The 26,315-nt window shown below is 38.8% G+C and overlaps 1 protein-coding gene across 50 annotated transcripts in view; it reads right to left on the bottom strand.

Moving 5' to 3' along the window:
* The window catches only part of DTNB (dystrobrevin beta), a 237,966-nt gene that overhangs the window by 147,770 nt on the left and 63,881 nt on the right, over positions 1 to 26,315 (bottom strand). For 49 of the 50 annotated variants that reach the window (XM_070235811.1, XM_070235815.1, XM_070235820.1 and 46 more), the window contains 2 exons: positions 11,637 to 11,742; positions 7,931 to 8,097 (listed from right to left, as the gene is read on the bottom strand). The exons of the other annotated variant lie outside the window; for it this stretch is intronic. In XM_070235811.1, coding sequence (XP_070091912.1) covers positions 7,931 to 8,097; positions 11,637 to 11,742 — 273 coding nt within the window. The remainder of the gene's footprint in view (positions 1 to 7,930; positions 8,098 to 11,636; positions 11,743 to 26,315) is intronic. 50 annotated transcript variants of the gene reach the window in all.

The raw sequence follows: 26,315 nt of genomic DNA, 5'->3' as shown, positions 1-26,315 counted from the left end.
TCAGGAGATAATTGAAGATGAAGGGAGGTGAGACCAAAATGGCATGAGCCTCAAAGCAGTATCTTGCTTTTTTTTTTTTTTTCAATCTAAAAGATTCATGGTTTAAGGGTCTGTAAGTGTCAGGGTGGAAAGCAAGGAGAAAAATAACCAGGGTGACCAGTATATACATAATTTTAAGTTGCCCCTCAATAAACCTCATCCTTGTATAATCCTTTCCCCTTGGATTTTACATGGAACCTATGCATATGATAAGCTATCATTCCTTTGGTTATGTTATATGGCAAAAGGGAGATTATCCTGAATGGGACTGGTCTAATCAGGTGAGCTCTTTAAAAGCAGCATTTTTTTCTGGCTGGTTGCAGAAGAGGAAGTCAGAGGAATGCACTCCAGCTGGCCTGGAAGAAAGCAAACGTCTATGCTGTAAACTGTCTATGGGGGCCACATGGCAGGAACTGCACGTGGCCTCTGGGAGCTGAGAATCATCCCTGGCTGGCAGCTAGCAGGAAAACGGGGACCTCAATACCACAGCTGTAATGAAACGAATTCTGCCAACAACCAGTGAGCTGGCGAGAGGACTCCTAATCCCCAGATGATAACTACAGCCTCAGCTGTCACCTTGATTTTAGCCCGGTAAGACCTACAGCAGAGGGTCCAGCCATGCCATTGCCTGCACTTCTGAACTACAGAAACTGAGGTAACAAATTTCTGTTGTTTTAAACTCCTAAGTCTGTGATCATTTATTATGCAGTAAAAGAAAACTAAAACAGTGACCATAAACATTTTACTCAAGATAATCTCAGTGTATGCATGTTGTCCTTACATATTTAAGAGTATCTCCTTTCATACTCAAGTGAGTCTGATTTAGATGATAAATTATATGGTCACCCTAACAATAATTTCACCTCCCAATCCCTAAATACACATGGGGATATGGGAGAATAAATAGGTACCTCCTGAAAGAGCTACAGGAGCAGTGGAGCTCCTAGAGGATAACCAAATTTCAGTGAAGACAAGAGGGTAAAAGAAATGTTTCAAGAAGTAGCTGAAAATGAGGGCAGCTTGCTCATTAAGGAGCAGCAGTTCTAAAGGGACTTGAAATGTGGAGGACAATGAGAAGACTGGGCACGGGCAACGAAGTTCAGACCATGATGGGAATGATGGTGCCACGCAAGACAGAGAGGCCACACAGATGCAACCACGACACTGACTGTTAAAAACAGTGAGAGACATGAGGGACCCGGTCTCAGCAGTTTCTTTGAGAAGCATGAGACACTGGGCTAAAGGACGAGATTTTCTTTACAATTTCTTCATGTGTTTGACTTACCTCCTGCTATAACTTGGTATAAGTGGGGATATTATCTTATGCCTTTAAGAAAATAACCCTCCTGCCTAGTTTTGCTGTGTGTACAAAGCAGTTCCTTACTCAGGACATGTGACTATTAGAACTGGACAGAAGCACGGCCAAGAAGCATGCCTTTCTCTCACTGAACCCATTATCTTTCAGAACTCTAGGGATGTGAGGAGAGGGATGCTAGTCACACGAGAATTAAATATTGCTTCTGACAAAGGTAAGTCGACAACCTTAATTGTTCTAGGTCTATAACAAGATAATTTGCTCTGATTCCTTAAAGTGAATGGTTTAATATCACTAATACCCAAACAACTACACTAGACATGTACAAGTTGCCCATTGACATTCATTAAAAAAGCAGCAGTGATATTAAGAGAGATTGTTAAACAAATCCAATACTTCCTCTTTTATAGGAGATTTTGAAGAGCAGGATAAGTGAAACTTTGTTCAGAGGTGAAGTCTGCCATCTGCTGGGAGGAAAGGTGAAATTTTCATAGCATCAACAGTTGTGTAACTACCTCCACTGGGGCACTCTACTAACACACTGTATCTGCGGTACGAGTGTATTTTGTGTAAACAAACACACACACTTCCTGCCATGGAGTAACCAAATGGGAACTAGCCAAAGTTCTCTCAGTAAAGTCAAGACCATGGTAAGCAGAGATCTGAGCGTAAGGCACTGGGGGTCGGGAACGGGAGCAAGCTTGTTTATTCCCAGCCTCCTTGCATACCAAGAAAGGGTTATGAGTTACATGTATTTTACCATAATTAATAGGAAGGAAGGAAAATAGAGGGAGGCAGGGACAGAGGGAGGGAGGGAAGGAGGAACAGTAGGAGGAAGGAAGGGGAGGAGGGAGGGACGTGGGATTAATTGGGTCACCTTCGCTGTAGGACCCCACCAGGTCGCTCTCTGCCTCTCACTCACTCCTCTCCCAATCAGACTGGCTGGGTTTACAGAAGGAATGAACATGCCCAGCTCAGCCTCTTCCCCTCCCTTGTTCCTGGGATCTGCAAATTCCACAGAGCACATTCCCTCCTGCTCCCAGAGCCATAAGCTTCCGGGCTCCACTCCCTGCTGGAAAGGCCTGCACTGGGTGGGAGCATATTCAATTCAGAGGCCACTAGCAAGTCCACTGGTTCCTCATAATCAAAACCACTTTCTCAAACAGACTGCCATCTGCCTAAGTCCTGGCTGCAACTGCAAGTGGGGAAGAGCGAAGTGGGATGGACTGGGTCTCCTAAATTCTCAATAAGAACTACTATTAGAAGAAACTGTTACAAACAGATATCCATTGACAGAGTTGTCTATACTCGCTGTCTCCATCTCTCTCCTTTTCCCTTTTGAACCCATTTTAGTCAGGTTTTCACCGCCACCACAGAATCCCCACATCGTTAGACAAAGGGTCAGTTTTCAGTCTTCTCTCTTCACCATCAGCATCACTGGACACAGCTGATCACTTCCTCCTCCTCAAAACACTCTCTTCACTTATCTTCCAAACACCACACTCTCTGGGTTTTTACCCCACCTCCCTGGTTGCAGGTTCTTCCTCTTCTCCCAGATCTCTCAATGTTGGAAAATTCTAGGGGTCAGCTCTTCTCTTTTTTCCTTCTTCTCTTGTCTGTTTTCACTCCCTTGCTTAGTGGTATCATCCAGTCTCAGGGCTTGAAATATCAACTATATGCCAATGACTCCCAAATTGATATTTCCATCTCAGACTTCTGTCTTGAAGTCTAGACTCATCCACAATGGCCCACTCAGCAACTCCATATGGACATCTAATAAGCAACTTAAATTCAACATCTCCAAAACTGAACCCTTGATCCTAACATCTAAACATGCTCCATCCACAGGCTTCCTCATCTCAGCTGATGACAATCCTATCCTTCTAGTTGCTTAGGACAAAATCTTAAGAGTTTCCCTTGACTCCTTTCCTCTCACAAGCCACATCCGACCCATTAGGCCAATTTAGAAGATATTTCCTAACTTGACCCAAACCACCTCCACTGCTAAAACCCTCCCATATCTTGTGTTAATTACTGCAATCATCTCTCCTAAATGATCTCTCTGCTTCTACCTTTTCCTTCCAGTTAACTCTTCACGTGGCATCCAGACTGACCATTTCCAAATATGAATCAAATCATGCTATTCTTGTACTCAAAACCCTGTAACGACTCCTCATTTCACTCAGAGTAAAAGCCAAAGTCCTTACAAGGGCCAAGAAGGCCCTTGTTAACTCTTTGATCTCCCCTCCTCCTCCAATTCTCCCCCTGCTCATTCCACTCTGGCCACACTGGTTTCTTTGCAGTTCCCTGAATTCACAGGCGTGCTCCTGCCTTAGGGCCTTAACACGAAACACTCCTGCTCTTCTCCAGACATCTGCTGGCAGACATCTAAGACTTTGCTCAACTATCACTTTCTCAATAAGGCCTATATGACTCTCCCCATCTCTACTCCCAATTCCTCTTTCTGATTTCTTGCTCACGTCGGAGTCCAATGTAAACTGACAGGGAGGCTCTAATCCATCCATTCAGGTACCCAGCCTATGTTCATCTAAGAGCTTCTCGCTTTGCTAGTTTCTTTGGAGACATTTCCCTTTAGCCAGTGTATACTGGGAGCGGGATGAGTAAAGACAGACAGGATGGAGAAGGCACACCTCCTTTAAAATGCCTTGACCCAGTAGCAACACAGATCAATTCCAAACAAATTCATTAGTGAAAACTAGTCATATGGCCCTATCTGGCTGCAAGGAAGACAGGCTCTACAGTCCAGTTATAGGTCCAGGAAGAAAAGGGAAAACTTGGATATTGGTGAATACTTTTAATCGCTAAATGTCTTTTTGCTCCCTTTTCCTACACATAAAACACACTCAAGCCTCTTCCACCCCCGAAAAGAAAACTTGAAGTCCCATTCAGTCAACGCATCTAACTACAAGTCCAGGATCTCTGAGTACGGCACAATCTTCATGAAAACCATGTGTAGTTCCTTACAATGTAGCCTGTGAACTAAAAAGGTAAATTATCTGCACCCTCCCTCCCCAGTCCCAATATACAATGGGGAAACAAGAGCAGGAGGTTCTTCCTTATCCAGTACTCTCCTTGGCCACATAGACTCTGGCATGCCTCCCTTGGGGGCCACATACAACCTTCACAACCCACCTCCTGCCAGAACAAGTTCTGAGTCTTTAAAAAATGGTTTTACAGCTCAAATAGTCAAGGGCTTATTCAGTCCAGGCTCATGGTTCCCTTGCCAACATAATTCCCCCTAAAACTTAGTAGGCTTTTGTTCTGCTTGTTTCCAGTCAGTTCTGTGTGCCAGTAACCACACATCAAGTTCTTTCCTAGACATAACTCTCAAGCCTGATTTATGTCTTTGCCTCCACGCCTCTTGCTTTCAACTAACAGAAGCCACCTGGAGGCCATATGAAACAATAGGTCAGTGGTTTCCAACTCTGGCTGCACAATAGAATCACTTGGGGGAAGTTTTAAAAACTGTCAGTGTGCAGGTTTCATATACCCTGGGTCCATTAAATCAGAAGCTATGTAGGTGGGACCAAGGTGATTCTGACGAGCAGCAAGAACAAGAACCTGTACCCTTAATCTGATCTTTGCCACAGGACTGAGTCACTTTTTTTCAACTAGAAAGTTTACTAGGCGTTTGTTGCTCAAAGTCTTTCTCAACTCTTACCTCTTGCTCTCTGGGGTCTAGAAGCAGCCTGTTTTTCCTTTCACTGTCTCAAGTCTCAGAACTTTCTCTATTCCCTTTCATTTTTTTCTTGAAAATTAGCCAGTTCTTTCCTAAGCTCATCTCTTTCTTGTAATATCTTACCAATAACAGTCAACACACACTCACACTCTGATCTTTTCCAACATTTGACCTAGAGCTCAGCTAGCATGAGGTGTGCCTTCTGAGTTACCACGGATAACAAATTTACCATATCAGTCACCACCGCAGTCTCTTTTCTACCCCCTAAAATCTAAGCTCCCCAAAAGCAGGAATCTTTGTCTGGCTTGTTCATAGATGTATCCCACATCCTGCTACAATGCCGGGCACACAGTAGGTGCTCAAAAAACCTTTTGAATGAATAATGAATGGCCAGAAAGAATCACAGATATGGTAGTATACGACTTTTTTTTCCCTACAATAAAGGCAAATAAATGGATTGATGACTAAAACAATAGAGAATTATACTGCATAGTTACTTAGAGAAAACATTAAACAGAAACCTTGGGAAAAATCAAAAGAAACTTCCAAGAACCAACACTACACATATCAAATCTACAATGCAAATTCATACACAAGCTGGTTAAATGCACACTAAATTCATCTTCTGGGAACACAGAGAACCAGTCCTCAAAATATTAGTACAAACACAGTGGAAAATCTTCAAAAAAATTACTGTTGAACTAATTACACATCTTTACGTTAAGTGGAAACTTCTTTACACGTTACCAGCCTCAAAATTCACCCACATCGTCCTCAGAGACCACAGGCGTTGCACATATAGAGTCCCAATTCTGAAAACAAGTTACACAGACACACACATACTGCTAAACAACTTTACCAGTACGCATCTACCATACACAATGCATACACCCATCAACATTCAAACTGATACATTTATGATACCAGCTACAAAATTATGCATGCTGAAAATACTTGATTTTTCTTGAATTAAGTCACTATAACAAAAGTGAAGGAATTCAGAGAACAGAAAAAAATAACAAAGCTGAAATAAAAATAACAACAAATGGGGATAAGACAGACTTCACAAGAATGTTGTGAGGATCAAATAGAAACACAAGAATTCACTTGTGATCTGTGTATTTTCTTTTATGTTGTTATAACTCAATGAAAAAATTCAATAGAGTACATGAAAAACTGCTTTGCAAATCATAAAGCAATATTCAGTCACTTACATTTAAATAAGTGTAAAATTCCCATTTCTAAAAGAGTTCTAAATTAGCCAAATGAGCAAGTTCAAACTAAAGTGAACAACAACTTCCTCATTCTCCTAGCCCCAACATCTAGAGGGAGAAGTTTCAGCAGAAACACACCAGTGAATCCGATCACTATGAAAGGTAACAGAGGAAAGAGCTATCTCAGTGTAAAGAATCAGACTCTAAGCAAAAAACAAAAAACAGTCGGAAAAACATTAACAAATCAATTAACACAGTGAGATACCTGTATTTTAAGAAAGGGAAAAGTAACAACTTGAAACTACTAGGTTTTATTTTTTTCCTTTGTTGAAAAAATTTTAAATAACGACTCCTCAACGAAAAAATATTGGAATTTAAACACAAGACCCAAGACAAGATGTTCAGTTTAACAAAATTTTACGGTTAATGGTAACTGAAAATCTAACTAATAAAAAAAATTATCTCTAACGTTGTCAGAGATGTAGGAAGTAAAGTGTACACTGGGGCTGAAGTTTGTTCCTTTTTTTTAAAATTAAACCCTGATATGAACTCATTTTCTTTTTTCTTTTTTTTTTTTTGAGGAAGATTAGCCCTAAGCTAACTACTGCCAATCCTCCTCTTTCTGCTGAGGAAGACTGGCCCTGAGCTAACATCCATGCCCATCTTCCTCTACTTTATATGCAGGACGCTGACCACAGCATGGCTGTTGCCAAGTGGTGCCATGTCTGCACCTGGGATCCAAACCATCAAACCCTGGGCCACCGAGAAGCAGAATATGCGAACTTAACCGCTGTACCACTAGGCCGGCCTCTATTTGTTTTTTTCTTGATCGGGAAGGCTAAAGGAGGAAAAATTTTAAAACCTGGTTATTGAAGCTTTCTAATACTCAAAGTACAGTAGAATAACCAGGCTTGAGAACCGACATCCTGACTTTACACTTCTGACTCTCTCTATATTTCTACTCTTTAGCAAACCAACCAAGAAACAAACAAAAACTAGAGGAAAAGGTTTTAAAACAAAGGCTATGGCAACTTCTTGGAAATAAAAGTATGATATTTTAAAAACTCTGGAAATAAATTGAGAGAAGGAAAGAAAAATCATGCTAAGCATATTACATGATTTATAAACACCACAGAAAAATCAGATATTGACCTCCACCCAAATACTGTTATTCAAAAGACTAATTTTGAAGGTAAGGACACCAAAGTGGCAATTCCTCCAACTCCAGAGAGGCAAAAATTTAACTCCTTTATTTCACGCAGCTTTCTGTGCAACATTTAAACCTACAAACACGAAGAAAATCTGGTTGAAAAAAGAACTCTAAATCTTACTTAAAAAGCTCAGAGAATAAGCATTTGGGGGAATATCCCTTTTTACAATTTTAAGATAAGAACTTTTCTCTTTGGAAAGTGAACATTGTAACATTCCATTGTACGGAATAAAGGGACCATCTCAAATGTAATAATATCTTCGTCTCCCAGAACTTTAAAAATTCTGCTTTTAAAATCAGTGTATTTGCAAACTCCGTCATAAATGTCAGTATTAAGATTATATTACTCCACATCCTTATTTGACAGGCATCTATCAGGAAACTGGCCCAAGTGCTGCTTAGTGATGAAATAGACAAACAGTTGGGGACAGACCAAAGCACAAAGCAGTTACCCAAGAGGAATGCTCCTTCATCTGGTGTTGGTTGCTGTGAGGGCCACTGGCATGACCACGCCAAAAGCAATTCTGGCAGAGCTGGTAGTTGTGGCACTGCTGGCATCGGTACCGGAAACCCATCATACTCTCACACCGGCAATAGGAGCACTCCACGGGATGGAAGACTTGGGCAGGCAGAACAAGCAGGGGAGGGAGGAGGGCAAGGGAGGACGGGGGATGAGAGGGAGAAAGAAGTCATTTCATTTGGAGAATAAAGTCAACACAGTGGAAAACCAAATCTAATATAAACGCTAAGGTGAAAACAAAATTAGAACTGACGAATCTAAATTGTCTCCTATTTAGTTAATCTAACCAGCCATTTACTAGACTAAAAGGAAAAGACTTAAGAAAAAATGTTTCAACTTAGAATGCTACAATTCCAATTCACCTTAGAAAACAACTAACCTTTTTCTTTAAAATGAAACTTGTCTCAAAATTTAGACAAACGTAACTAAGAAGGAGAGGAGCCTTTACCCCAAAATTTCTTTTGCAAATCTATTGTTTTTATGTATTATTGGTTGTATACATTCTTGTTTCCTTCACTAACACAAAATCCATGAAGCCAGGAACTGGCATTTTACACAGTACCTTGGACTGTAAGGCCTTCAAATGTTTGCAGAATTATATACCACCACATACCTGGGGACAAACGATAACTGGTAAAAAGCAAGGCTAGATACACTAAGACAGCAGTTTTAGGTAAGAGCTCTAAGTAACAGCAGAAAATAAAGTCCTCTAGAACAACAAAGGGACAGTAATCTGGAAGAAGGGAAACCCAGGGGCCGGCCGCTCTCTTCTCCTCCTCATACAGCGTCTAACCTCGTGAAACACTGCCAGGCTGCAGTCAGGACTCAGATTACTGGGGTTCTCTCGCAGCCTGAAAGTCCAGTTCACCGCGTGGGAGGTGGGCAACGCATGGCGGTATAGTATAGATTGTTATTTATACTTTTAAATGTTGGTAGTGTAATTGTTTCCTCTGGCAATTCAATTCTGAACACAAGAAATGGAAGTCAATAGGAAAAGGGGACATAGTATTCAAATCCTTTTGAACATCTCCTTCTAGCACTAATGTACACAAATCCAATCTTATCTCAATTATAAGGATTTTTAGTCCTACTTCCAAAAATATACACTAACTAGGGATGATATTAACTATATTATCAAAATTCAAAAAAAAATTTGAGCCCTAGGTGAGGAAAACAATATAAAAGACCACTAATCACTAAAAGAAAAGTAAAATCAGGAATGAGAACTCCAAAGGACATACTTCCTCTAAGAAATTCAAGCCTTTTGTCAACAAAATATTTCTAAGGAATGAGGAAAGTACTAATAAGAGTCTGTGCTCCAAATTAAAACTATACAATCGAGTAGAGTTCCGCCAGGGACCAGACTCCCAAATCAATCTGGAGCTAACACCAATGAAGTCAAGATCTGTGCAGCCAACGTTTATAATTCCTTTTAATAATTTTGGGTTAATAATAAGTGATATATGTACGTTAATACTAAACTAGCAAATATATTGTGATAATTTTGGTTGAACATATACGTCTATGTGATTTTTCTTCCATTCTCTTCTAAACCAGTCAAGAACCAGTGCTTACATGAGTCAGTGGAATGGGTGACCAGGTGGAAAAGCAGAGAACCAGAACGAGGGAAATATCAACAAGTGTGCTGCGTCAATTACAAATAACATCAGGTTTTGGTAAAAGCATTCTTTTTTGGAAGAGTGCATCGTGTGGCAGTTATCTTCTTATATACTAGTCACCTGGATTAGTAAATCGATATAAAAAGTGCAACTTTTGCTTATGCAAATAAATCTTTGCCCTTATGAAGAGTAACTTCATTACAATTCAATTGATGAATTTCACAGGAAGTAAAGGGCCCAAACAATGAAAAGAACTAGAAATACCATAACTTGAGAATTTGTTTCCCATCATAAAAATTAAAATATATAAATACTAGTGTGATGGGTAACATGCTTTATTTCTGGATATTTCAATGATTTCACAATATTTCTCTTTCTCTGAGAAAAATGGTATCACTAACCACATAAGAATGTAATCAATACATAATATACTACATACAAAGTCACAATCAAATGTTCATATGGATAACAACACATCTTGACAAATAAGATGCTCTCTATTGGTATAGCAGATACAAAATGATTTTATGAAAACAAATTGGACATGAAACTACTAAAACATTTAAGGCTATAAAAATATTGCCCTCAAAAGAACCAATAATATTGTAATAATTTAATAGCGTAAGTATTTATCCAAAAATCCTATTAAAAAATTTAGCTATTTTAGGGGCTGGTCCAGTGGCATAGTGGTTAAGTTTGCGTGCTCCATTTTGGAGGCCCGGGTTCATGGGTTCAGATCCCAGGTGCAGACATACACACCACTCATCAAGCCATGTTGTGGCAGCATCCCACATATAAAATAGAGGAAGATTGGCACAGATGTTAGCTAAGCCACAATCTTCCTCAAGCAAAAGGAGGAAGACTGGCAACAGATTTTAGCTTGGGGCCAATCTTCCTCACCAGAAAAAAAAAAAAAAATACGACGAAGAACTAAGAAAAACCATAAAACCCTTCAAAGAAAATATAGAGATAAATCTTCATGACCTTGGATTTGGCAATGGATTCTTAGATATAACACCAAAAACATGAGCAAAAAAATTTAAAAATAGATAAATTGGACTTCATCAAAAATTTTTTTAAAATTTAACTATTTTAGTCTAGTCAAGAGATTCAGGACCTTTAAAAAAATAATTCTGAATCTAAGGTACTTGTGAACTAAAGTCACAATTGGGCAAAATGCCGAGAAGCTTAAAAAAAAAAAAAAAGGCATGAATAGGAGGGGGAGAAAATAAAAAGAGTACGTTAGCATATTTCATTCTTACAGAGGGAAAGAAAGGACTCTGCCTTTTAACGCCTTCTCAGCCATCAGTTGTTCTCTGTTGTGGAATCAGGGGAGACAAGTCAGGCCTTGAGAGGAGAGAGGTTACACAGAAAAACCACAGGCTTTCCTTTAATAAACTCAAATAACGTAAACAAGGAGAGAAACTGATAGCAATAGCAGAACAACTCACGACGTTACGAAGAGATAAATACCACTCCAATTCCAAGCGAAACAAAGATTTAAGTCAAATTACTGGGAAGGATACCAAGAGTAGATTCAAGGTAAAACAGTACAGGAAATAACTGAAGATGCATGAAACCCAGTATTAAACTCTATCTTAGCTCTTTTCCAAAATAATTACAGTTTCAGTGGTTGATATGGAAGATATCTAAGTTTATACATCTAGGATTTTATAAATTAAAGGGAAATAAAGGAAGTCATGGCTGAGTCAGGTGGCTCAAGCAGAAACCAACCAACCGAAATCTCAGGAGAAAAAAGCCTAGAGTCTGAGCCTCAAAGTTTTATGATCTGATATTACCCCTCTTGGTATCCTATCTAAGTAATAAGCTCATTTTCCTTTTTTTTTTTTGGAGAAATAAATATTACTCTTTTGAAAGTTAAAACCACAAATTCAAATGATGGAGTGCCAGCAAATGTCCATTATAAATTTTGCTGATAACAGCTAAGGACATTCCAAATAGTATCAGTACATACACTTCCTACAGCATAAGGAACTGAATGACAAAAGTTCTGTTTACCGTTCTCCACATGGGCAAGCCTGTGCATGAGAGGCAGCCAGACAAGGCACTGGGGAGGAGGATCGGCCATCATTGTGTCTAAAAACATATTTAGCATTATCTTTTTCTGTGAAGAGAAGAAAAACAAATATACTTTATATTTTTCAAGCATCCCTGAACTCCAAGATTAAGTTAATTTAGGATTCTCCCAACCGAGCTTTGAATTACATGTGAAATTTTCTACCAATATAAAATTTTTACCTTACAGTAATATTTTACATCACTACGGTTACAACACACTATACTATACACTGCTACTATATTCAAATGCATTTCCACATACATTATGTTAAATGAGTCTTAAAACAACTGTATAAATTAAATAGGTTAGGTATTAGTATCTTCATTTTACAGATGAGAAAATAAAGCATTTAAATGACTTGTAAATGTCCCACCCAAATCAGACACAGAGCCAGGACTAGAACTCAGGTGTCCTTTAAACTACTACGTCGGTTATCCAGCAGGGGAGACAGACCCCACCCCTGATGGTAAGACGTCATGAGAGCAGGAACTCCGGCCGCCTGGTCATCTGCCATATTTCCAGCATCCATAACAGCGGCAGGCACATAATTGGCACTTGGTAAGTAATTGCTGAATAAATACTAAAGAGAAGGGCAAACACTCAGACATCATCCACAACTTTCTCTTTTACAGAAGAGAAGACTGAAGCTCAGAGTGAAGTTATTTGACAAAGTCACAGAGACAGTTATAGTAAGAGAGATTAGAACCCAAATACCCAAATGCCCATCAGTAGTCCCTCCATTATACCATATCCCCGGCTGGACTGCATTTTTCTGTTCTCTTTATTGCTCTCTTTTAAATATGTAGGAAGCTTCCACTGTATGTGAAACACTAATACAATTAAGTCCCACATGGACACAGAAAATTAGAAAACAGTCCAGAAAAAAATAGAGTCACAGATGTAGACAGAACAGGTTCTCAACAATATTTCAAATTAATGAATTTTCCTTTTATTTCCTGTAACACACAAGCACCTTTCCAGCTCCAAAAGGAAAGGAAAAAGGAGGGGAAAGGCAGTGCCATACAACCGGATGTGTGAGTTGTGTAACGACAACCTGGACACCTAGGCCCCCACTTCAATCTTTATTCCAAAAGAAAAACAGAGACAAAAGGGCAAACACAGGAGAACACAAGATGCAGAGCGCAGTAAGCAGCCGTCCCGCCATCCAAAGGTGTGAGGATGGGGCGGGGATGGTTGGGGGGCTGTGTGTGGATGGGATGGGCCTGGAGATTGGGGGCAGAGTGAAGCCAAAAGGCACCCAGCATTTCATCTCACTCTTTCCCAAGTAACAATGTTCTCAGTCTCACCACTTTTGTTGAAGTGAAAAAAATGGTATAAAAAAATGTGGCGTTTCCTCATAAAACATTAAAATACTTTCTTTCAGGGAAAAAAGGTAGAAAAGATAAAACTGGTTAGAGCTGACCTAAAGATTCTGCCCACTGATTACAGAATAATTTTGATTTTTACTATGAATATATTCAACCCAAATTGGAAGCAAGGAGTTGAAGGCATTGTGGTGTTTCTTCAGGACAGCAGGTGCCAGGATTTTCATCTGACCCACCACGACACCTCCCCAAAGATGCCTCCTGTCATGCAAAAAGGAGACTACGCAGACTTACTTCTGTGCATCTTGTTGGCAACTGTGAAAATCTTGATTCTGTTATATGTAAATTGGAAGTCATTCTTATTGAGAATAATCTTTAAAAGAAGAAACTGTAAGTAAGGAACAGAAACACGAGGGAACATAGACGGCAGAGCAAGAAAGAGGCTTTTGCAATAAAATCCTGAAAAAGAAGAAGAAATCTGAAGGAAAGTCAGATCGAGGACAGAGACTGCAGGCCAGCACTGAATGGGGGGAGGGAAAGGTTCTGAAACGTATGCAAGAGAGTGATAACAGTGTGAAGTTACCACCTAAAAGCCCTCTATGCATGGCTTTGCATTGATGGTGAGGCTTGAGAAATGCCTACTCAAATAGGCTAAATAAAGTTTTCCAAAATGCCTTCCATCTCACGCATCCAAGTCACTAATGTTTCTGAGACCTCAGTGGAATCTGGGAGGAATCAGTGAACAACATTAAAAACAAACCCAGAAAGTCACCAAACGTTGGAAGTCCAGACATGGAAAATGCCTCTTACTGTGAATGTGCAAATAACTGCAACAAAGCAAAATGAAATCAAAGGCGTCTGTTTAAAATTATTGAGAAAGAAGATGCCAGGAAGTTTTTCTAGCTAGTGAGAGATGGTAAATAAATATTAAATGTCTATCATTTATTATAAATTTAATGTTTAAATTAGTATTTCTATACCTTCTTCTGTTCAAAATTACATTTTACAAATCCACTTATAATCCTAATGCTCCTTTCTCTAAGAAGTTTTGATTCACCCATGATAAGAGTTTTTTTTAATCTTCTAGATGAAAAAGAACAATCATATTTGATATCTCAGAAGACCCTCACATGTACGCTCAGGATCAGTTTCCAAGACTGTCCTAAGGTCATACTATAATTTGAAGTTCTCCAAAAGCATAAGGAATGAAACCAGAGGAACCGTGTCTTGGTGCTGGGTCTTCCATTAACCATGTGATTTGGGGAAAATCACTTAACATTCTAGTTTCAGTTTTCTCATCTGGGCCAGAACAGTGATTCTCGAAGTATGGTCAGAGGCCCCCTGGAAGGTCCCTAAAACATTTTCAGGGAGTCCATGAGGCCAAAACTATTTTTATAATAATACTAAGATATTATTTGCCTTTTTCAATCTCATTCTCTCGTGAGCATACAGTGGGGTTTTCCAGAGGCAATGTGGCCTATCCACAACCATCTGAAAAAGCTATTAAAATAGTCCTCCCTTTCCAGCTACACAGCTGTGTGAGGCCAGATTTTCTTTCTATACTTTAATCAAAACAATATATCGCAACAGACTGAATGGATAAGCAGATATGAGAATCCAGCTGTCTTCAATTGAGCCAAATATTAAAGAGATTTGCAAAAATATAAAACATGGCACTCTTCTCATTAAATTTTTTTGTTTTGGAATATATGGTTATTTTTCATAAAAATATTTACGTTAACATGTAATAGGTTTATTATCCTTGTTATTTTTAAATAACATTTTTTAATTTCTCAATTTTAATTTTTAATATAGTAATGCTGATAGATATAACCCACATACACAAATCCAACATAAATTCTTTGGGGTCCTCAATAATTTTTACTGTGAAGAAGCCCTGAGACCAAAAAGCTTGAGAACTGTTGGGATAAGAATTTCCAGCTCAAAAATTTTGTCTTAGTAAATAACTGTGTGAAAGATAGGTTGGCTCTTTTTCTCCCTATTTGTCTTGTTTTTGCTCTTGAGTTGAACACATTCTTTGCATTTCTCCTTATTTCTTTATAGCACAATAATATTTATAACAAAAACTATAATAAAATTGCAAATAATGTACATCCCCACAATTCCCATTTTTCCGTATTTCCCTCCAAATGTATATATTTCTATGTAATCCTGTACATAGGGTAGATGAAAATAATCTGTTTTTTCACTTAACATTTTACTAAAGATTTTATTGTTTTGCTACAAAGTCTTCATTTCTAATCATTTTAACAGCTGCCTGATCCACTGAGCAAAACACCATGATTTATTTATGCCTTCCTCTATAAAACACTGAGGCTGTTTCTATCTGTGTGCGAACGCTCATGCTTTTTCTTAGAAACGGGTATTTCTGTTTGTTGCCTACCTCCCTATCCCTTGTTATTCTAATCCTCAGTACTGACGTTTATCACCCTGGACGCCATTCCCACCTCCCTCCATCCATGACTACATTTTCTATGTCTTAAAATGGGGAGAAACTCTCTCAAAAATAGGAAAACAAGTAAAATAATTTAGCATTCGATCATCATAGCTGCAATTTTCAACCTCATCATTTTCATTAAAATCTCCTAGTTCCTTATGGGCAACAGGTGAATATTTCTTATCCACTGCCTTATCACTTATTTGGTAATCAGTTAAACAATGTATGACATTTAGTTAACAGACTTGAAAACAACATTTTTACAACTCTCCAGATTAAAACGTTTTTATACAAACTTTTGTGTAGTTATAGAAATATTTTGTCTAACAAGGGAGAACATACATTAACTGGTTATAGGACCAGTGTTATAAGGTCGCTTATAAGGTGCTCATAAATGCTTACAGGCCTTTAAGTGCGAAAGGTCAGCCTTTCGATTTTATGAGACACTGAATTTGTCCATATCACAGATTTATTTTGGACTTTGAAAATTACTTTGTAATAACACAAAAATATAATGTTGCTGTGCTTTCTATTAGAGATTTGTATTTATTACAGTTAAAAGGAAGATTGGAAAAACTTCAAAAATTTTGAAATATATTTTCCTCACTGCAAAGAATGTTTTGAGAAAATCATGGAATAATAATATTGATGAAAACAACAAGGTTGCAAATACGTACATGATCTTTAAGCTTTCAATTAGAATTCAAGCCAAAGATACTTTCTCATGCCACATCTAACTTAAATCATTACTCAATTAATCCAATGAATCTCCAGTAAGCATCAATCATTTTCCAGACACTCTTAGTCACAGGGACATAAAGTTGCAGGAGACCAAGGTACATCCCTTCAGGGCATAAGTGAGCTAGATGTAACATGCCATAGGAGCGCAGAAGAGGGAACAATTAATCCTACATTGAAAGATTCACAGCATCGAAGAAGAGAGGATATTTTAGCTGAGATTTGAAACATTAGGGCCAAAAATTTGTTGGAAGAGAGAGAGAAGGTCAGGGGTTATTGGCATTTCAGTGAGAGCTAATAGCAAAAACAAAGACAAGAAGTGTACTACTTTTGCTCACTCGAAATGCACGTTCCTCAAAAGAAGAGAAACGCAAATTAAAACTATACTGAGAACATTTCTCATCTATCAGATTGACAAAAATTCATAGATGTAAGAACATAGCTGCTGGCAAGGCTGTGGAGAAACAAATGCCCGTATACATTGATGGTGGGAGTGCAAACTGGTACAACCCCTGTGGCACTGTGGCAATACAGGAGGCCCCCTTATCCACGGTTTTGCTTTCCAAGGTTTCAGTCACCTGCAGTCAACCACAGTCCGAAAATATTAAATGGAAAATTCCAGAAATAAACAATCCGTAAGTTTTAAATTATGCACTGTTCTGAGCAGCGTGATGAAACCTGGCACTGTCTCACTCCGTCCTGCTCAGGATGTGAATCATCCCTGCATCCAGTGTATTCATGCTGTATACGCTACCCACCCAGGAGTCACTTAGTGGCCTTCTTGTTATCAGATTGCCTATGGTGGTATCACAGTGCTTGTGTTCAAGTAACCCTTATCTTACTTAACAATGGCTCAGAGCACAAGAGTAGTAACGCTGGCAATTTGGATATGCCAAAGAGAAGCTGTAAAGTGCTTCAAGTGAAAAGGTGAAATTCTTGATTTAATAAGGAGTGGGGGAAAAATCATATGCAGAGGTTGCTAAGATCTATGGTAAGAACGAATCTTCTATCTGTGAAATTGTGAAGAAGGAAAAAGAAATTCATGCTAGTTTTGCTACCCCATTTCAAAATGCAAAAGTCATGGCCACAGTGCGTGAGAAGTGCTTAGTAAGATAGGGTTTGGCACTAACCACGATTTCAGGCACCCACTGGGGGTCTTGGAACATACCCTCCACAGATAAGGGGGGACTGCTGTATCTAAAAAGAAACCACGGCACGCTGAGTCTGGGGTCTGTCGGGGATAGGAGCACTCAGGGATGAAGGTGAAAAGACAGGCTGGGGTTGGACTGATAAGCACCACGACGTCCTGCTAAGAACCTCACCCAGGAGGCATAAGGAGCTAGGAAAGGGTTTTTAAGCAAAAGAGGGACAGCAACAGAGCTGTATTTTAAAATGATGACATAAACTCACATTTGCTTACGATTAAAAGGAATAATAAAACAAAAGCAATATCTGAGCAGGAACAGTCCTCTTCTTCAGGCTGCTTTTAGGCCATAAGTAAAGTGACGAGGAGACCTGGGTCCTCTGTTTTTCTGGTGAAGCATTTTTCTGCTTTGCCTGAAGACCAACGAACCACAAGCCTCTGGGTAGGAGGGGGTATCAGAGGTCCAGAGTAGGGGTGCATGCTAGACTGCGCTGCCAGTGAACTCCAGAGAGGGCACTGCACCAACAGCCCCAACACTGCATGCCCAGCAGCTCTCAGCCCTGCCCACAAGCCCCAGGCAGGGAAACATGACCGAACACATCAGGACCTGTTTCCAGTTCATGAGTAATAACTGAGACGGGGGACCTTTCCTACAGTATGTACACAATAAGCATTGTTACCTAACAAAAACCTTTTTTATAAACGAAAGTCTTGGAGCCACTTGTCATTTCTATCTAAGCATCATTTAGTAAGGCACTCTCCTCCACAGACTCAACTGGAACAAAGTTTCACTTTTAGGTCTCTACCATTTTGTTCAATCTAATGCCAGTGATACAGGCTTCCTTACTACAGACCTGATCATAACAAAATCAGTTTTATGCCCTGTATTTCATCCAGCCTAACACACCACCACTTGTAAGATGCACCATTATTTTTTTTACCTCTAAGAAAGGAAAACACTCAGCCAATTAAACTAACTCAATGACTTAATTAACTGAATCCTTCATGACACACGACTCGGTCATACTAGCCTCTTGATGAACTGACGTTTCTTTCATCCATTCAGAAGGATTTGGCAATTTCATCAACTTTCAGTTGCACTGCTTGGTATGACAAGACATTATTTTGGTAAAATCTCAGTAAAAAAATATACAGTTTCATTTATTTGTGGATATCTTCCTTTTAAAAAAATGGTTCTATAAAGCACCTGGTTGTTGATTTGCAGGAAAATATGGAATTCTTCCAATAATAAATACTTGTCTCACTAATATCAAATTTATTTCCCTCTGTTCTGTGTCCATGGCTTTCTGTGTTTACAAAAACTTTTTGTTTAATGCCAAATCAGAGTATACTCTTTCTGAGGACATTTTAAATAACACTCCATGCAGTACCAAAAACATAATTCAGTTGAAGTGACAACAATATTAACAGCTATGACCAAGTTCACACATGTGCAGGAAATGACAACCCATAACCACTACTTGGTCAACTGTAATTGTAGGATGCCATTCTTACTGCTATATGAGGTTATCTCAAATACGAGAGCTGTTAAGATGTGAAAAACTATCTTCAAATCAATGAAACATGGTAATAACCCACAATGGATTATAATGGTAACGAGAGGTTGCTAACGGAGACTATAAAACCTCCATAATTATAGTATCTATGAAATACACATATACACACACTTACATGCCACGTAATTCTTGCCAAACTTTATTCAATGTCCAGGAAAAAAGGTCAGAACATCCAGAAAACGTCTCATTTCAAAGATACAGTGGGAAGAAAAGTCCCATATTTTGGCATATAGCAGAAGAGGACATGCTGGTCAAAGTATCATCAGAGGACATCTCCAGGCATGAAATATTCTTGCCACCCTGAAAATCTACCAGCAGTAACGCAATCCCATCTCCGTCCACTTCCCACCTCCTCTGTGAACTAAGGAGAGTGTGGCACAGCGTCCCACAGAGCGTTATCAGCAGCATCTCCTGCAACAATGATTAGGACGCAGCTATTTTCCCGACTCCCTCCCTTCTCCCTCACTCTCCATGCTACTTATTCAGGTTTCCTTTTCGTAAAGATAGTATCAAATTTAAAAATCCTCTGCGGGGGGACTGACCTCTCCAAACTAAAGTCAATACGAACCTAGAGAATAAATGATAAAACAAGAGCAATTATCTTTCTAAGGAGAAATATAACACATCCCAAAACTCTGAAGTTTGGAAAAATTGGAGAGAAGTTTAAATACCTTCACTGCTTTTTTTTTAAATAACTTTTAAGTCTCTAAAGTCAGTGTGTTAGTTTATAAACACTGAAGAATCTTAATAAATCTGCCCTACCCACCAAAATGTTAGGCTACGTTAACACTGTGCTTTATTCAGACAACAATCACAATCACAAATTTACAATCAGAACTAATTTTTCTATTATTAAATTTTAAAAATATACACCAAAGTAGAGAGAATAGCATAATACGCCTACTACCCAGCTTCAACAATTCTCAACATATGACTAATTTTGTTTCATTTATGCTTTCACTCTCCCTTCAACCTGGATTACTCTGAAGCCAATTCCAGACAAACTGTCTCTTGAATTAACTTTCTTCCAATGTTTTATTATTATGGACACCTCAGATGCTTCTGAGGCTAATAAGAGCATTCTTATAAAAGTCTTTTTATGGGCAGAAGTTTTTATTTCATGTGGGAAAAACTTAGGAATAGAATTGCTAGGTCATCGGAAGGTGTCTGTTTAGGTTTATAAGAAACCACCAGGGCTTCTTCCAAAGTGGCTTGAACACGAGTTCCGGTTGCTCCAAATCTTCACCAACATTTGGTGTCGGCCATTGAATTGAAGCAATTCTAGGAGATGTGTTCTCTTGAACTGACTTAGAAATGTTTTCAATTTTCGGTGTGTTTTTAAAACTACTAAACTACATAAACCCACATCCCTTCTTTTGGGTTAGTCTGTGAAAAGCACGCAAAATTTTTTTTTTTCAAATTATACATACAAATTTAACAGCCTTAACATATCCTGACTAATTTTTCATATAATAAAATATGGCTCTATAGTATAATTTTTGGTGAATGTAATCAATTTCCTATATTTGGACTTTCAGGTTGTTTCCACCTTCTCTGCTATTATGAACAACAATGCAATAAACATCCTCATAAATAAATCTGTGATTATATCCATGACTATTTTGTTAAATTACTAGAAGTAGATTTGCTAGACTGGAGTGCATGCTCTTTTTTTTTTTTTTAAAGATTGGCAACTGAGCGAACAACTGTTGCCAATCTTCTTCTCCCTTTTTTTTTCTTCTTCTTGTCCCCAAAGCCCCACCCCCCCCGCCCCCTTCCCCCCAGTACATAGTTGTATATTCTGGTTCTAAGAGCTTCTGGTTGTGCTATGTGGGATGCAGCCTCAGCATGGCCTGATGAGCCATGCCATGTCCACACCCAGGATCCAAACTGGTGAAACCCTGGGGCACCAAAGTGGAGTGCGAAAACTTAACCACTCAGCCACAGGGCCGGCCCCACATGCATTTTCTAAAAAATAGTTAGGGGCCGGCCCGGTGGCGCACTGGTTAAGTGCGCATGTTCCGCTTCACAGCCCGGGGTGCCCTGGTTCAGATCCCAGGTGTGGACATGGCACCATTTGACAAGCCATGCTGTGGGAGGCGTCCCACATATAAAGTAGAGGAAGATGGGCACGGATGTTAGCTCAGGGCCAGTCTTCCTCAGAAAAAAGAGGAGGATTGGCAGATGTTAGCTCAGGGCTAATCTTCCTTGGGGGAAAAAAAAGAAGAAAAGAAGAAAAAATACTTAACTGATATCTACAGTATTTGCCTGTTTTGTTTTTTTTTTTCCTTTCTGACTCCCTTCACCTATTTCTGCCAAGCCCCCTACTCTGCCTCTGGCAACCACCAATCTATTCTCTGTATCTATGAGCTTGTTTCTTTGTTTTTTGGGGTTTTCTTAGATTCCACACATAGAAGAGATCATATGGTATTTGTCTTTCACTTAGCATAATGCCCTCAAGGTCCATCCACGTTTTCAAAAATGGCAAGATTTCATTCTTTTTTATGGCTGAATAATATTCCATTGTGTATATATATCACAATTCCTTTATCCATTTATCCACCAGTGGACATTTATGTTGTTTTCATATCTTGGCTATCATAAATAACACTGCAATGAACATGGGGGTACATACATCTTTTTGAGTAAGTGTTTTCATTTTCTTTTCTTTGGATAAATACCCAAAAGTGGAATTGCTGGGTCATATGGCAGTTCTATTTTTAATTTTGGGGGGGACCGCCATACTGTTTTCCATAGTGGCTGCACCAATTTACATTCCCAACAGTGCACAACGGTTACTTTTTCTTCACCTCCTCACTAACACTTGTTATTTCTTGTCTTTTTGATAACAGCCATCCTAACAGGTGTGAGGTGATATCTCACTGTGGTTTTGATTTGCATTTCCTGATAATTAGTGATGCTGAGCATCTTTTCACATACCTATTCTTGGGAAAATTTCTATTCAGATCTTCTGCCCATTTTTTAATCAGATTGTTTGTTTTCTGCTATTGAGCTATGTGAGTTCTTTATATATTTTGGATATTAGTCCTTATATAATTTGCAAATACCTTCTCCCATTCAGTAGGTTGCCTTTTCATTTTATTGATGGTTTTCTATGCTATGCAGAAGGTTTTTGGCATGCTGAAGTCCCACATTTATTTTTGCTTTTGTTCCTTTTGCTTTCGGTGTCAGATTCAAAAAATCATCACCAAGACCTATGTCAAGGAGTTTACTGCATATGTTTTCTTCCAGGAGTTTTATGGTTTCAGATATTATGTTCAAGGCTTTACTCCATTTTGAGTTAACTTTTGTGTATGGTATAAGATAGTGGTTGAGTTTCATTCTTTTGTATGTGGCTCTCCAGTTTTCCCAACACCATTTATTGAAGAGAATGTCTTTTCCCATTGTATATTCTTGACTCTTTGTTGTAAATTAATTGACCATATATGCATGGGTTTATTTCTGGGCTCTCTATTCTATTCCATTGATCTATGTGTCTGTGTTTATGCCAATATCACACTGTTTTGATTACTATAGCTTTGTAATATAGCCTGAAATCAGGGAGCGTGATGCCTCCAGCTTTGTTCTTCTTTCTCAAAATTGCTTTGGCTATTTGTTTTTTGTTTTGTTTTGTTTTGTTTTAAAGATTTTATTTTTTCCTTTTTCTCCCCAAAGCTCCCCAGTACATAGTTGTATATTCTTCGTTGTGGGTCCTTCTAGTTGTGGCATGTGGGACGCTGCCTCAGCGTGGTTTGATGAGCAGTGCCATGTCCGCGCCCAGGATTCAAACCAACCAAACACTGGGGCGCCTGCAGTGGAGTGCGCGAACTTAATCTATCGGCCACGGGGCCAGCCCCTGGCTATTTGTTTTTTTGTGTGGTTCCATACAAATTTTAGGATTATTTGTTCTAGTTCTTTGAAAAATGCCATTGAAATTTTGATAGAGATTGCACTGAATCTGTAGATTGCTTTGGACAGTACGGATATTTTAACAATATTGATTCTTCAATCCATGAGCACAGACCATCATTTCATTTATCTGTCTTCTTCAATTTCTTTTACCAATGTCTTACAATTTTCAATATACAGGTCTTTCATCTCCTTGGTTAAATTTATTCCTAGGTATTGTATTCTTTTTGATGCAATTGTAAATGAGATTGTTTTATTTCTCTTTCTGATAGTGTATAACAGATTTTTTTATGTTGATCTTGTATCCTGCAACTTTACTGAATTTGATTATCAATTCTAACAGTTTTTTGGTGGAGTTTTTAGGGATTTCTACATATAGTATCATGTCATCTGCAAATAGTGACAATTTTACTTTTTCCTTTCCAATTTGGATGCCTTTAATTTCTTTTCTTGCCTAACCACTCTGGCTAGGACTTCCAATACCATGTTGAATAAAAGTGGGGAGAGTGGGCATCTTTGTCTTGTTCTTGATCTTAGAGGAAAGGCTTTCAGCTTTTCACCATTGAGCAAGATATTAGCTGTGGGCTTGTCATATATGGCTTTTATTATGTTGAAGTACATTGCCTCTATACCCACTTTGATAAGAGTTTTTATCACAAATGGATGTTGAATTTTGTCAAATGCTTTTTCTGCATCTATTGAGATGATATGATTTTTGTCCTTAATTTTGTTAATGTGGTGCAACAAAATTTTTTTTTAAATAATTAAAGCTATAGTAAAATAAACATAGTCATGTGTCGCTTCATGACAGGGATACATTCTGAGAAATGCATTGTTAGGTGATCTCGTTGTTGTGGGAACATCATAGAGTGTACTGAAGGGAAACAAAATTTGCCACCCCAAAATGTGTCTCTCTAACATGAGGATTATTCTAGGCTATTTTTAAGAAACAAAAAACTCAAAGTTTTTCTTGTTACCTCCCCTTAACTGCCTAAAAGAATTCAGATAAAAAATACCTGTCTCAGGAAGCATCATCACATGAACTAGGTGGTAGACAGGGAGGAACCTAGAAAGGCCTGTTTGTTGGGCTCCCCTCTGTGTTCTTCTGTTTCTGTGTGGCCAAATACTTGTTTTCCAAGTGTTTATTCCTTTCCACCTACCTGTGAATTGCCTTCCGTCTCTTTAAAATCCCTGACTCTCCTCACCCCCGACATCTTCTTTTGTCTCTAGCCGAGCATGACTTTTAAGGAGAGGGCTTCAGGCATTTTGGTGAGTTACTCAGTCTTCCTGGGTTTCTCCCATGTATACAAGTTATTAAACTTTTGTTTTTCTCCTGTTACTCTGTCTCATTTCAATTTAATTCTTAGACCAGTCAGAAGAATCTAAAAGGGTAGAGGAAAATTTCTTCCTCCCCTAAAATACCTATGCAAGCCCAGACTGTACAGCCTACTACATACCTAGGCTATACGGTACTAATCTTTTGGGACCACTGTCATATATGCGGTCCATCATTGACGGAAATGTCGTTATGCAGTACATGACTGTATGTAATTCCCTTTATATCATTTTAAAAAATGAGAGTATTTATGCTGTAATATAACACATATATTACTGGAAAATTGTACCTACTGCAAAACTGTGGATTTAAAAATAATAAGGTCTATGAGAAAAACAGGGTTGGAATAAACCTAAAAACCTACGTAGCCTTGTAAATGGAGGACTAACCAAACAATGGCAATACTAACAAGAGCACCAGCACAAATAAATCTCCCCATGCATTTCCACCACGAGTCACTGTCAGATGATACCTTTCAGCCTTAAATCCTGAGACACTTTTTTCCTTTTTTCCTTTTTTCGTGAGAAGGGCATACAACTTCCAAGATAGATCAGTTTTATCAAAACTATCAGATCCAGGGGATAGCTGACTCCAACAGCTAATTTTTCGGCATGGGGTGGGGGCGGGGCAGGAACGTCTTCACAGCTTCTTCATTTGTACCCACAGCTTCATTAGTGTAACACTCTAGAAAGTGGAGCAGTTCATGAACCCTCCCAACCAGTCACTTGTTTCACTAAAAGGAACTTCTGCAGGGTTTTCAGCTTCTTTCTTAAAACAGTTGTACTTCTCTTTAATTGTGATCATTTCTTTGTTCAGCCCAGAACATTAATATGCTGGGGAAAATTATCTATGAACCAACAACCCAGTCTCCACTCTACATTAACACTGTCCTCTCTCTATCTGATGGTGTATGAGCTAACCCACATTAAGGAAACACCTGTGTAGGAAAACAAACTGCATGGGAAAAGCCCATTTTCAAAAAGAAACCCAAAACTTGTTAAATTTAACTCTTTGTCGAAGTAGTCTCATTTTTGGGGTCATTCTATCAATAGTTCTGTTTCTTTTGAGTCTTCTTTTTTGTCATCTTTATAGACCACAGAAAACTCACGTTTCCTCTAGACTGAAATAAGCTTCTCTGACGTTTTCAAATTTGGTATCCATCAAAACACAGAGAAGAATCTGAAGTAGGTGAAAAGCAACAACCAGGTTGTGAGTTCAAAGGTCTCACAACTATGGCATAAGGTAATCTACAGAATCCTAGACAGCATTCTTAGAATTAACAATTAGAATTTTTCTATACACTTCAACATTTTAAACTGCTATTCCGATAGTAGATTCTCATTATACTATTCACATAAATCAAAGGTTAGTTTTAGTATTCCATGTAATTTTCACCCACTGGTCAGATCTTGTTCTTCACTCTAACTTCTTTGCATAAATTCCCTTTCCCAGCCTGACACTGGTTTACTTAATAGTAGGCACTCCAGAATTTGATCACTTCTTAGCCTAACATCCAAGAAGCTCCTTGTGGGAAAAGTCACATGTACATCATACAAGATTACCCTAGGGTACTGTGGGGCAACCATTTGACGTGGTGGTGCCACTAAAGAAACAGCAGCAGTGAAATGATTTCAAATGGAAAATATCTGCTGCTTCCTTATCATGCTCATCCTCACATGTCTCTGAGGGGCATTTTAATACCTGCGGGACAGTCTTGTACCAGGATATGTCTTGACATCCTCATTTCATTGGGAAATGCATATTCAGGGGGAAAAATGCACAATGTGTTAGCATAGATTGAAGCACAGAGATATTTTCAATATGCTAAAAGCTGACATTGCCATTTATGCTAAGAGGAAAAACAACATATAGAGGCTAATATCCACAAAAACTGTTAGCCAATGTGTAGACAAATTCAGAAGTTACTACAAAAACCCTCCAGGCCAGCTCCGGTGGTCTAGAGGTTAAGTTCAGCGCGCTCTGCTTCGGCAGCCCGGGTTTGGCTCCTGGGCGCAGACCTACACCACTGGTATGTCAGTGGCCATGCTGTGGTGGCTGCTCACATACAAAAAAAGGGAAGACTGGCAACAGACATCAGCTCAGGGTCAATATTCTTCAACAACAACAACAA

This window comes from Equus caballus, chromosome 15 (assembly GCF_041296265.1).
Source record: "Equus caballus isolate H_3958 breed thoroughbred chromosome 15, TB-T2T, whole genome shotgun sequence".
In the NCBI taxonomy this organism is placed as follows: domain Eukaryota; kingdom Metazoa; phylum Chordata; class Mammalia; order Perissodactyla; family Equidae; genus Equus; species Equus caballus.
This window is presented reverse-complemented; position numbering and strand designations above follow the sequence as displayed.